The 13,164-nt window shown below is 35.7% G+C and overlaps 2 protein-coding genes across 2 annotated transcripts; both read right to left on the bottom strand.

Moving 5' to 3' along the window:
- Positions 1 to 710: 710 nt before the first annotated feature.
- Positions 711 to 1,779, bottom strand: CCL (CCR-like protein). Its single transcript, XM_068615961.1, has 3 exons — positions 1,327 to 1,779; positions 1,076 to 1,234; positions 711 to 896 (listed from the first exon to the last, which is right to left on the bottom strand). The coding sequence occupies exons 1-3, from the start codon at positions 1,509 to 1,511 to the stop codon at positions 821 to 823; spliced, it is 420 nt and encodes a 139-aa protein (XP_068472062.1). The 5' UTR covers positions 1,512 to 1,779; the 3' UTR covers positions 711 to 820.
- An 857-nt stretch (positions 1,780 to 2,636) lies between these two features.
- Positions 2,637 to 12,009, bottom strand: MGP2 (MALE GAMETOPHYTE DEFECTIVE 2). Its single transcript, XM_068615960.2, has 11 exons — positions 11,615 to 12,009; positions 11,452 to 11,528; positions 11,054 to 11,140; positions 10,864 to 10,941; positions 10,688 to 10,779; positions 10,396 to 10,597; positions 10,070 to 10,160; positions 4,107 to 4,165; positions 3,823 to 3,971; positions 3,566 to 3,647; positions 2,637 to 3,484 (listed from the first exon to the last, which is right to left on the bottom strand). The coding sequence occupies exons 1-11, from the start codon at positions 11,730 to 11,732 to the stop codon at positions 3,092 to 3,094; spliced, it is 1,428 nt and encodes a 475-aa protein (XP_068472061.1). The 5' UTR covers positions 11,733 to 12,009; the 3' UTR covers positions 2,637 to 3,091.
- Positions 12,010 to 13,164: the final 1,155 nt, after the last annotated feature.

Here is a 13,164-nt window from a genome sequence, read left to right as displayed (position 1 = left end):
ACTTTTTTTTTAATTTTTATTTAACTTCTGTATAAGTTAATTTTAGATTGAAGAAAACATTATTTAATTTCTTTAAGAAAAATACAATAAAATCCTTGTACATCTGTCACAATGCGACCTCTGAAATCTGGTTGATATTGAAAGGTCTATTCAGCAGATTGTGAATGGATAAGCCTTATCCACTTGACAATAGATATTTCAAACTTTACTTGCTTTTATTGTTCCTCCAAAACTTTACTTTGTTTTGGACCATCTTAATTTAATTCAGAAGATGATCCATATTCAACTATGCAGAAGAATTTAATGCAATTGTCTCAAAAACTGTTTCTTTTTAACCTCTTTCAAATTCCCCTATTTAGGACTTTGTTGTGAGTTGAAAAGTTAAAGGTGTGAAAGTATAATTTTTTTTTATCATAAAATTATAGTAAGGAAATTTTAATCTAAAATATGATATCAAAATCTCTAATTCATCTACAGATTTACCGGATCGAATAAGAAAAGTTGATGTTTGTCTGTAGAAAATCAAATTAATTTTTTTTAAAAATTGTTAACGAATTATATGAAGAACCACAAGGAAGTTATGGGTGTGATAATATAATTTCAAAATTGATCTATTTTAATAAAATACTATTTCTAATTGTAATCTGAACAAGGATTGTTAACATATGAGTCCTCAATTTTAAACTAGTGAAGAATAAGAGAAGCAAAGGTATCAAATTTAGTGTAAAATTATTGTAAAATTTATATGAAACTCAACATACACTATAGCTATGTACAACCAACACTACAATTACAAGAAAGTTGAGGGTTTGTGTTTGCTTTAGAAGACATTCTTCTGATACTCGTGCTCACAGAAACTTCCTCCAAGATCATCACAAGCCTCTCCCCGAAATACCCTGCAAAACACAATCCACAATATTATAATGATTTTCCACTCTTCTGAATTCACATCTAGCAATGAAATCAATATTTTATTCTGAATTTTATAGATCCATCCTGCATACAAATCTTTATAACAAAAGTGTGTGAAAATTAATCTCAATTGATTTGGTATTTGGTGGATGAGAGATCTTACGTTTGAGGATCATTGTATTCAAGATACTCTCTCTCAACGTTCTCTGTAACTACTCGTGGTGTGTCGTTCTTAGCTTGTGGCTGCAGCTTGGCTTCAGGGTACATCTCTGCCATGCAGGCTTCCCCTCCTACAGTTTCACATGCTTCTGCTGGAAACACTCTGAAAACAAAGCAACCATAAAAAAATAGACAAACTCATACACCTTACCTTAGAAAAACATGCATGCTAGGAAGTTGGAAGGAATGGCTTACGAGAAGGACGAGTTGTAGTCCACTGTTGAAGTGTCAGGATCCACAGCTGCAGCCCTTATTGGAGAGTAACGAGGGGAGGAGCTTGGGGCTTTCAATTTAGTAGGGAAGTTGGTGACATGGGTGACAGTCTTTGTGGGTGCCAAAGGCACAACGTTGGGGGCAGCAAAGGTTAAAGCTGTTTGCATCTTGAAGGTGATGGTTTGCTGAACTGAGCTTGGATTAAGATTATGAGGAGCAGTGATTCCTATTTATAGGAGAGAATGGAATGAGGGTTTGTGATATAATAGTGTGATAGTGTAATAGTGTAGTAAGTGAGATATTTAAGGTATAGGATAAGGTTGTCTTTTTGTGTTCGGGATCGTCCTTCTATAGCGGGTTCCATCAGCTCAAGATATTTATTATGTAGCTCTTGGAATTTTTTGATCATTGAAATAATAACATCAACCCTCATTTTCATCTTCACCCAAGGTTTTAAATTTAAGTTTTGTAAAGGAATGAAGTATTTGTTAGACAAGTTCTATCCTTAAAATGAATATACCCATTGAGCTAGTTTTTACCTTTTACCTTGTCGTTTGTTTATTTTTCATTGCTTAATATGTGTTTGATTAAATTAAAAGTTAATTGAACTTTGGATACAAGTTTGAACTCATAGTATATTTTTCTTTACTTTCTTCCAGTCAGACTTCTCGCATGATTCTTACCAGATTTGTTACTCCATTGCAGTATAATTGATAACCTGATGTATAGGATCAGTCTTTTTAAGGGAGAAGAAAACGAAATACGATGTAAAAAATGAGTTTGCTGATGTATAACTTAACAAGGCATTCATTTCCATGAGAAATTATTTTTTGGGTTGCAAAAGATCTGGAAATAGGCATGGCAACGACACTGTTCATGGTTGTTAAACCAATTTCAGTAAACGCGTCTTCCAATGATAACAGGTTGAGTTCAGGAACACTATTTGGCTTCGTGTATTCATGTTTCCAAACTGCTATAAGGCTGTCAATGTACCACGATCTGGAGAGCATCTGCTTTACTTTTTACAGCACAACTTTACAATCGACAATTGCCTTATAGAACTAGTTAAATGTTAGTGGAATAGGATCAACTTTAAGTATATCCACCATCCAACAATTGATAACATGCTGCAGGAGTCACAAACATTTGAAGAGCTATTGATCTTGAGGCTGACCAATTAGTAAACAAATGAAAAGGTAAATTCAGCAAAATAAGTCAAGCAGCAATTTGTGGTAACAAACCAGATAAGTACTGGCAAAAGAGAAAAAACATGAATAAAGGGGAAAACAAGCTTAGCAACAATATAGATACATTGAAAATATTGTAAAACAAAACAGCTTGCTATCACTTTCTTTTATCCATCATCACAAAAAAAAAATGTTTTTTGCAGATACTTCTTTGGCCAATTAATACATTATAGAAGACAGACAACTACCATACAACGGACTAAGGACTGTCCATTCCAAAACTGAAAAAAAAAAAATTGGTACAACAAACTTCTGTGGTCAGAATTCCTGTAGTGTGACTTCTAGACCCTACCATGAATCATCTGTGGAATTATGCATATTCACTCAACATTTTTTCACTTGGAGTTGAGATTGGTGCTACGCTCTGGCTTCAATAAGTGAAGAAACAGAACGCTGTTGGAGGGCTATGCTAGCAGCCCTTAGAAAGCAACTACATCCCAGATTCTATAGAAGACAGTTGGGCGTGATCAAACAATAACAACAGAAAGCAAAGGCACCATTTACGCCTCAGATTTTGAGGAATGTCTCACACAGACTAGATCATCCAACCTATTGCCGTCCATTTTATATAGAGAGACCCCTTGCATCTGGTTTTGATGATCCTGTGCTTCCCTCCTCAAACTCTCAAAAGGCATGACTTCCCATTTATTATAATTTGAATATTTCCTGACATCACTCATGTCTGGTGATCCTGAGACAGGTCCACTGTTATCTGGATCCACATTGCCCCACACCTTACAATTGCCAAACTGCCCTAAATCACCTCTCTGGCCGTCTTGATTCCTTTTCAAGCGTAAAGCTGCTGCATGTGCTTGGCCTATCATTTCTCTACTAGGTATATCTGACCAGTCTTCCCTCCTCTTAGATCTCATGGGCGAGTGAATCCTGATTACCTGACAATAAAACCAAAAGCAAAAACATTATAAAATATATACACTAAATATATTGTGTAGAAATTTATAATTAATGTATACCCCAAGACATTCTAGAAGTTGGTAATATGCTCTTCCTTGAAGTGGGTTGTGTCCCTTCCTAGGCTCAGAGAAGTATCGTGTCCTATAAGAAAAAAATGATAAAAAGGGAATATAAAATGTATGAAAGTCTTTTAGTATCACAACCTTACATTTACAAAATAAATAAACAAATAATTTAAAAATTAAGATTTGGTGTATCAGTGGAGGAAACACCAAGAATTTGAGAAATAATAAATATAAAAATAGAGAAAACTCACCATTCAGTGTATCCTGGATCAACTGTGAATCCATATATATCAATAATATCACACATGGAGAGTGCTAACTCAATAGATTTCATTCCAGTTCCTTTGGCACCTCGACGTAGTACAATTCCTTGGAAGAGATAGACTGGATTGGGTATGGTCTGCCATGAAAGGTAGTTCAAAAAAATGTAGATAAACCTGTTCTAGTAAGTAGCTAGGTATCCAGTTGCTCCCATCTGTACTGATATATACCAAAAAGCCTCCAATAAAATAGTTATCACAGAACAGATTCTAACCTTTATAACTGCATTGATTTCTTTGTGTGTCAGACTTTTGATTATGAGAACCTCATTGTCTGTGAAAGAACAAAAGGTTTAATCCTTTCATTATATAGATATCATGAACTAACAGAAACAAAAACAAGGAAAAAATCAGGATTAAAATCTCATAGTATCCAGTGAACTTCTAGATTTCGGTGTTGTTGAATGGTCTAGTACATAAGCAGAGTACAAAGCTATGTAGCTATGGCCACAGTCACTTATGAAATGATATGGATTAAACAACTTTAAGAGTTAAGATTTTGTGACATTCAATAAATGAAGTTATACCGTGGCAACCATGCAACCCTTCACATTACCTATAACCCAATATTCCATGAAAGGACTAATCATATAGAGATTGACTGTAATTTTATTCGAGAGAAGTTGCTAACCAATGAAATTTCTACTAAACTTGTCAACACAAATGATCAACTTGCAGGTAGCATTGACAAAGTCTTTTGAGAGGGTCTGGAATTCAATTCATATGTTCCAATCTTGGTGCATATAGTTTATATGCTCCAACTTGAGGAAGCAGTAGATTTAAACTTTAGATAATATATTATATGTTGTGTAATTGTTCTTTTCTTCTCCCTTATTCTGAATTGTAGCCTTATGTCATCTACAACAATGTAGTCAAACTTGTAACTCGTACGAGGATCGGGAAGGAGCTAAAAGATCGTAACTCGAGGATCGTAACTCGACTCGTAAGAGTTACTAACATATGAAAAATAATATTCAATACATAACACAACTGGAAACAGTTTCATAAATCATAAATTGTTCGTATAGAAAACAACTAAGTTCACAAATATCTAATACAATTAAACTATCCAAGGAAATCCTTCATATTAATTGAAGGATAATCATCATTCTCTTCTACAAGATCTTCATTTTTATTAATGTTATTTATGCAATGACCTTCATCATCCGCAGCAATTGGAGGAACCTCCAAATCATCCATAGGTTCGCTTCTCCAACTTCATCCAAAAGTTCAACATCATTTGCTTCATTATCTTCCACTGTCCATTCTTCATCAGAGGCAAGTTCATCAATGTTGTAGTTTTTTGTGTTCCTAACATCCTTCTGCTTCATCAATTTTGAATTAGCCATCACAAAGACTACATCATTCATGGTCTTCTGGTGTAAACGGTTTCTTTTTTTCGTGTGGACCTAAATAATTATAACAGCATAAATTCATCCCTTCATAAATTCTAATTATAAAATGAACTCATAAATTTAAATGTTTACCCTTTCAAATGCACTCCAATTGCGCTCACACCCGGATGAACTACAAGTCAAACCCAAAACTCTAACTGCAAATCTTTGTAGTTCCGGAAGTGCATCACCATATTGTTCCCACCACTGTGCTGGAGTTTTTGTTTTGAGTGCACGTTGAGCTATTTCACTACCCAAAAATCCAGATTTGCTCTTGAAACCCTCAATTTTGATTAAACTTTACTGCAGCATAGAAACAGTACCCAACATTAATTTTTTTAACTTCTTCTGGGACAACAAGACATGCTCCAACATCTTTTGAAGTGCATGCAAGATGATGCTTTAGTCTATAGATACCCCCAGTTAAAATCTTCTCACAATATTTACACTTCACATTTCTTGATTTCCCATCAATAGAAATACAGTGATTCCATGCAGGGTCTTTTTTAATACTTCCTTTTTTTGTACTGTCCCCACCTCCTGAATTCATAATAGAAGGCACTGTCTTGGAGAATAAAAAAATAGCACAAGACTGTGATGGAGAATGAGAGAGAAGAGATGAGGAGAACGTTCGCGGAAGCGGCGGCGTTCGCAACTAGTGGTGGCGGCGTCGCAATCGGCGACAATGAAGTTTTGGGGTGCGGTAGGTACTGCTTTGTTTAGGGTTTCACTCTAAAAAACACACATTGGGCTGCACTGGCCGCATTGGGCCGCACCAGGCCGCATCAGGTTAAAACAAATTAGGGTTTTTTTAGGGTTTAGGGTGTGTCACGCGACTTGGAGACGGCCTTCGAGGCAGCAAGCTCCACGGCGATGCGGTGCGATCCGCTCCGGCACCGATCCGCCGTGCGAGTCAACTCGTTTTTGGCTCCAAGATCGTTGAATTGTGCGTTTTTGCGAGTTTAATCGCGATTTTAACTACATTGGTGCCAGTCCATTTGTGTTGTACTTAACACTTGAGATATTGAGAAGAAAAGGTTGAGTTGCACACTTTTGGCATTCATTTATATATATATATATATATATATATATATATATATATATATTTATTAGAAAGTGAACATTTAACCTAACTCAACCTCACAAAAATGGCTTGTAAGGTAAGTTTTACACCTAATTTTGTCATATCTCTAGTCGTTGTGGGATCTTCAATTCATCCCATCATGCCAAAGACAAGACATCTTGACCGTGAGCTTAGATATTTTTGGGTGGTTCACTAGCGGCCTACTATATGTCTAACAAATCTCGTTAGGATAAGTTCTCATACTATCTTAGAAAGTGGACTTTAATTCTAACTTAACGCCACTAACCAACTTGTAAGGTGGCTCCACTAATATATTATAATTTGGTCATATCTTTAGTCGATGTGGGATCTCCAATATTATGCATACACACTAATAGAAAGGAAAGCAAATCAAATTATGCATGTAGATCAATGTAGTTAAAATCGCGATTAAACTCGCAAAAACGCACGATTCAACGATCTTGGAGCCAAAAACGAGTTGACTCGCACGGTGGATCGGTGTCATAGCGGATTGCACCACGTTGCCGCGGAGCTTGCTGCCTCGGAGGCCGTCTCCGAGTCGCCTCGCACTATGGCACGACACACCCTAAACCCTAAAAAAACACTAATTTGTTTTAACTTGATGCGGCCTGGTGCGTCCTAATGCGGCCAGTGCGGCCCAATGTGTGTTTTTTAGAGTGAAACCCTAAAAAAATAAGAAACTCTAAACAGCACAGTACCTACCGCACCCTAGAACTTCATTGTCGCCGATCGCGACGCCTCCGCCACTAGTTGCGAACGCCGCCGCCGCCTTCGCCTCCGCTTGCGACGCCGCCTCCGCAAACGTTCTCCTCATCTCTTCTCTCTCATTCTCCATCACAGTCCCGTGCTATTTTTTTATTCTCCAAGACAGTGCCTTCTGTTATGGATTCAGGAGGTGGGGACAGTACAAAAAAAGGAAGCATCAAAAAAGACCCAGCATGGAATCACTGTATTTCTATTGATGGGAAATCAAGAAACGTGAAGTGTAAATATTGTGAGAAGATTTTAACTAGGGTATCTATAGACTAAAGCATCATCTTGCATGCACTTCAAAAGATGTTGGAGCATGCATGTCTTGTTGTCACAGAAGAAGTTAAAAAATTAATGTTGGGTACTGTTTCTATGCTGCAGCAAAATTTAATAAAAAAATCTATGTTCGGAGTAGACTTGGAAAGCAATGTGAGTGATTCTGAAAATTTTAGAAAAAAACCTTCTCAAGAAGAGAGTGTGGGGGGTGAGTCATCAAGTATTTTCAAGAGAAGGGGAAGTCAAAGTACTATCGATTCCATCTTCAAGAAAAGTGAGAGGGAAGATACATGTCAACAAATTGTTTTATTTTTCTACAACTATGCTATTGCATTTAATGTAGCAAGGAGTGAAGAGTTCACTAAAGTGGTTGAAATGATTGCCAAACAAGGTCTTGGAATTAAGCCACCATCATACCATGAAATTTGGGTGAAATATTTGAAGCAACAGGTTGAAAAAACCAATCAAATATTGGAAGAACATAGATTATGTTGGAAAAAATATGAAGTTCAACCTAGGTTAAATTTATGAGTTCATTTTATAATTAGAATTTATGAAGGGATAAATTTATGATGTTATAATTATTTAGGTCCACACGAAAAAAAGAAACCGTTTACACCAGAAGACCATGAATGATGTAGTCTTTATGATGGCTAATTCAAGATTGATGAAGAAGAAGGATGTTACGAACACAAAAAACTACAACATTGATGAGCTTGCCTCTGATGAAGAATGGACAGTGGAAGATAATGAAGCAAATGATGCTGAACTTATGGATGATTTGGATGAAGTTGGAGAAGTTGAACCTATGGATGATTTGGAGGTTCCTCCAATTGCTGCGGATGATGAAGGTCATGGCATAGATAACATTAATGAAAATGAAGATCTTGTAGAAGAGAATGATGATTATCCTTCAATTAATATGAAGGATTTCCTTGGATAGTTTAATTGTATTAGATATTTGTGAACTTAGTTGTTTTCTGTATGAACAATTTATGATTTATGAAACTGTTTCCAGTTGTGTTATGTATTGAATATTATTTTTCATATGTTAGTAACTCTTACGAGTCGAGTTACGATCTTTTAGCTCCTTCCCGATCCTCGTACAAGTTACGAGTTTGACTACATTGATTGGCACACGGGGAAGTCTTGGATATGTTAGCAATGCAACTTTTTTTTAAGGCACAAGAGGTGATTTAATGGGAGGATTTGCTGCATAAATAGGTCTTACTATTGTATTCCAAGAAACACATTGGGCCATTAACTGATCTTCCAATTTTCTCTAGCCTTGTAAATTTGTACAGATTAATGTGGGTTTATTTCGACTTTTTTTGGGTTATTTTTCATGGGCCATGTATTGGATCCAGTAGGGTAGGGTGTAAATAAGAAAAGAAAGTCTAGTTAGGGTTACAATTGGGTCTCCTTGGGCCCAATGCAACCCTAGATCGTCTAGGGTTCACCAATGAGTGTCTAGGGCAAATAAGAAGACATGGAAAGGCTAGGTGAAGCATGAACATCAAAGCCTTGCATGGAAAGCATGAAGAGTCCACCTAAGCATAAGCAAATATGGCATGAATGTCCTCTCCTCCATGGAGAGGATTTTCCTCCAATGAAGATATGCCACTTGTCAACCTCTACTTTGAGAGAATTTGCTTCAATGAGAGGAATTCATTCGTCATAATGTGAGTGGAGAGTTTTTAGGGTACAAATATGAACATTGGTTGCACTTAGCACTATAAATAAGTGTGTTAGGCCTCTTGTAAATTCAAACTTGATTTGAGTAAAGAAATTCTGCCAAAATGCAACTTCAAATTCTCTCAAGTTCATCCTATGTTAGCACTCTCTTTGTGGTGTTTAACCTAGAACTCCTCTAGAAGTTGGTCTCAGCTCTTCTAGTCCTCAATCTCTATAGTTCATCTCAAATCATTATCTTACAAATTCAAACTTCATTCACCTTCCAAATTAACCCCAACAATTCGAAACTCAATGGAAACACAAAATCATGCAAAGGCTACAAAATAGAATTGCATCAGATAGCCTATTGAACACGCATATCAGAGGGGACAACACAAACTTTGGTAGGAATGAGATTTGAAGCTTGTGGCTGAAGCTTCGAAGGATGTTCATCTTGTACCATGGCAAATCCGAGGGAGATGGATTAGATGTCTTCAACTTTGTTCTTCTATGCATTTTTTTTTTCTATATCATATTTATAGAGAGGGTAATGTATGTGGTGATAAACTGGCCAACTACAGTTTTGAAGAAAAACATGAGTTTTATTTGTTTGATATTATGCAAGAAACTATTAGGGAAAGTTTCCCAGGAACAAGTATGGGTTAACTGAGTGTAGATTTTCTTGATTTTGTTATCATGAGTTTTGGCCTAGTCTCTAATGTTTCTGCTTGTAATTTTTTCTAGTTTTATATATTTTTTGACCTGTTACAAATGATAGATGAGCATCGAGGTGACAATCTAGATAAGATATCTTTGTTCCATAGTGATGTTTTGCATGTCAAATCTTTAATAAAATATTAAAGCTATATTTCACAGTAGATAGAGATTTTGGATAGATTCCCATGTCAACCCATATGGCCTAAAATTTCAACCGAAGTTTCACATTTTTGTTTAAATATTTTAAACAATAATAACTTACCCGATCCGTTTAGAATAGGGACCATGTTACGAGCAGCACCTCGGACAACTAGACGGAAATCCCTCTTAAGACCAACATATTCGGCATATTTCTACAAAATCCATAAAGAGACAAAATAAGTATCAGCGATTTGTTTTAATAGCATATCAGATAAATGCTATATCACTTTTTGGCATCTTGTTCAGAAGTAAAAGTATAATGGTTGGATATTGTAGAAGCAAGTGGTCTGTTTCATCTATGATTTGGATAAACTAACAGGATTTCAAGACAATGGAAATTGAGAGAAGAAATTGTTAAAACTTTGCCCATTATGATGAGATGTTTACCTCATTAACAGGGGCCTCATTGTCTCGAAAAACAGCATCATGGCTATCAATTTCTTTCCCGAATGTTGTCTTCAGAAGGTCCCCAGAATTTCCAACAACAGCACAAGTTTGAAACTGCCGTGGGTGAAATGGGGGCTTTGCAGGCAATAACACATTGAGGTTCTCTTCGCAAAGAGTCTTGTTAGTGCACTTCTTTGTCCCCCTACGAGAAGAAAAGGAATTACCACATACACTAACTGATAAAACATGCAACCCAGTAAACAAACATGAAATAAGGTTTCAAGATCCATACAACTGTGCTATCCTTTGTGGAGCGTAATCCATCCAACCACCAGGTCGAGAATCAAGATACTCTCTTGTCAGCACAGTTGTCATGTTCCGATACTGCAACATCTCAACATATCAGCACTAGTATCATTCTGAAAGTTCAACTTAAACAGGAACAAAAGGAGTGTCATGACAATGCACCTGTTCCCACAACAGGATTGCCTCACACATATCATAACTGTACTCCAACGGCTCAAATTTCTTAAACTGTGCGTTGTACTGCAATAATTTAAACATTGGAATAAAAAAACTCAACAATTTCGCTATTAACAAAACATTAAATCAAATAAGAGGTCTCAGAACTCAGGATTGAGGAGACAGAAAGACATACCCAAGTGCTGTTGGTACCTTCGGGGTATTTAAGGATCAATTTACAATGGTCAATAATATGAGCAGTGAGTCCTAGCCCCCTGTTACCCTGTTTCAATTCCCCACCTCAGCACATAACACAACTAAATTCTATTTTTTAAAGAAATAAAAAAAAACACAACAAGACTTAGATTCAGTTGCTTATGTGTGTTTGACGTGCTTTTCTTCTATCAGAATTGGAAGTGAGTGTAACTGGATTTCTATCAGAATTGGAAGTGAGTGTAACTGGATTTCTATCAGAATTGGAAGTGAGTGTAACTGGAGTTACACATCAATCATATTGAGAAATGATAAGATAAATAAAAAACCATATCAGTATTATTATTCACGAGGGAGGAATGTTTCAGATCGAACAGTTACCACACATTGCTGAACACTGGACTGAAAGTTAGACAAGACGCGGATACTTTCGGAGTTGCGATCCGAAGAGAGGGATCCTGAACATGCAAATTTAAACGGAAATTAAGAAAACTGAATTAGAATGATATATATTATAAGTGTGGTGTGGTTACGGTGAAAGTACCTGCGAAGAAAGAGGATTGGATGTAGAAGAGGAGGAGGGAGAAGAATGCGGCGGCGCACACCAGATAAAGGACGGTGGGTCGCCGGTTAAGAGCTGAAACCTGCTTGTGCTGCCTCATTGGTGTTTGGGTTACGCGCAAATAGAAAGTGACAGAACAATGTCATCTACAACGGAATGAAAATGTGGCAGGGAAGGAACAGCTTCAGCTCTCCCAAACAACGACGTTTTTCGCTCTGGCGAACGTCACCGACTTACTTTCCTTGTGATGAAAGGATTGGAAGCGCGTTTGGATTCGCGTTCTGAGGGGAGAATCGCGTTTTAACCTGGTGCCAAATCAGACCAGGGACTACTGAGTTATGATATATATTTTGGCAAAACTACAATATTTCTTTTACAAAAATGTTGATTTTACACTGAAAAATCAAATTAAATTCGCTTGAAACCTATTATAATAATATTCTAAATTAAAAAATAAAATAAATATAATTAAAATTAATTTATTAGATTGTTAACTAAATATTTTTTACCGTGTCCAGGTCAATCTATATTATTTATTATTAAATTATAACATTTAGGAATTAATTAATATTTTTTACATAGAGAGATTAAATAAAAAAAAGTATTATTATTACTGTAATAATTGTGTAACACTATTTTGTTATTAAAATATAATTTTAAAGGTTATTTTGACATTAAATTAAGAATATTTTATTACTAAATTATAATCTATTAAATCACATTTTTTATTAGTTTAAGGATTAAACTAAGAACCTTGCACACATTCAATAACAGAGTTAATCATTTATCCTATATTTTTTTTGGTTACTTTATTTATTTTTATTTTACATTATTTTTACTGTTATTGTTGTTTCACAACGTAATATTTTAATAAAGATGGTTGATTTTTAAATTGTTTTAAATTAGTGGTGCTTAAATTGTAGTGTTTTTAAAAATGTCTCTAATTATATATTTTAACATATTAAGTTAATTGTTGGGAATTAAATGATAATTGGAATTGAATTTAAAAACAGAATAAATTAAAACATTCTGATTACAGAAATATCTACCTTTAAGTTTTTTTTATAGTTAGAGTTAACAACCTAACTCTTTTATTTAACTTATTTCAACACTCTTCCTTAAGCTAAATTATGCAACACTTCTAACTTCTAATTACTCTCTTAATTCTTCAAATCTGTCTAGTCTAGGTGGTTTGGTGAAAATATCAGTCACTTGCTCCTTGGTGTTGCAATGCTTCACATCTAGCTTTCCTTTTCCAACTTGTTCCCTTAAGAAATGGAACTTGGTCTCTATGTGTTTACTCCTCCCATGTGAGATTGGATTCTTTGCAAGGTTGATGGCTGATTGGTTGTCCACACAAAGTTGCACAGGTTTCACATGATCCAGCTTCAAATCATCAAGCACAGACTCAAGTCAAACACATTGACAAGCTGCCTCTGCTGCAGCTATATACTCTGCCTCACAAGATGAGAGAGCAACTACAGTTTGCTTTTTAGAACACCAAGAAATTGATGCTTTCAGATATTTGAAAA

Source organism: Phaseolus vulgaris, chromosome 1 (assembly GCF_051622355.1).
Source record: "Phaseolus vulgaris cultivar YP4 chromosome 1, ASM5162235v1, whole genome shotgun sequence".
Taxonomy (NCBI): domain Eukaryota; kingdom Viridiplantae; phylum Streptophyta; class Magnoliopsida; order Fabales; family Fabaceae; genus Phaseolus; species Phaseolus vulgaris.
The sequence above is the reverse complement of the archived record's forward strand: the minus strand, read 5'-3'. Positions and strand labels throughout refer to the sequence as shown.

Excerpts from the sequence above, each read along its gene's own strand:
- MGP2 (XM_068615960.2), bottom strand. The coding sequence starts at position 11,732 with ATGAGGCAGCACAAGCAGGTTTCAGCTCTTAACCGGCGACCCACCGTC. Across the intron at positions 10,598-10,687 it reads CCACAAAGGATAGCACAGTT|GGGGACAAAGAAGTGCACTA; the intron begins GTATGGATCTTG and ends TTCTTCTCGTAG. Across the intron at positions 3,972-4,106 it reads AAATCAATGCAGTTATAAAG|ACCATACCCAATCCAGTCTA; the intron begins GTTAGAATCTGT and ends CTTTCATGGCAG.
- CCL (XM_068615961.1), bottom strand. The coding sequence starts at position 1,511 with ATGCAAACAGCTTTAACCTTTGCTGCCCCCAACGTTGTGCCTTTGGCA. Across the intron at positions 1,235-1,326 it reads GACTACAACTCGTCCTTCTC|AGTGTTTCCAGCAGAAGCAT; the intron begins GTAAGCCATTCC and ends CTTTGTTTTCAG. Across the intron at positions 897-1,075 it reads GAATACAATGATCCTCAAAC|GGTATTTCGGGGAGAGGCTT; the intron begins GTAAGATCTCTC and ends TGTGTTTTGCAG.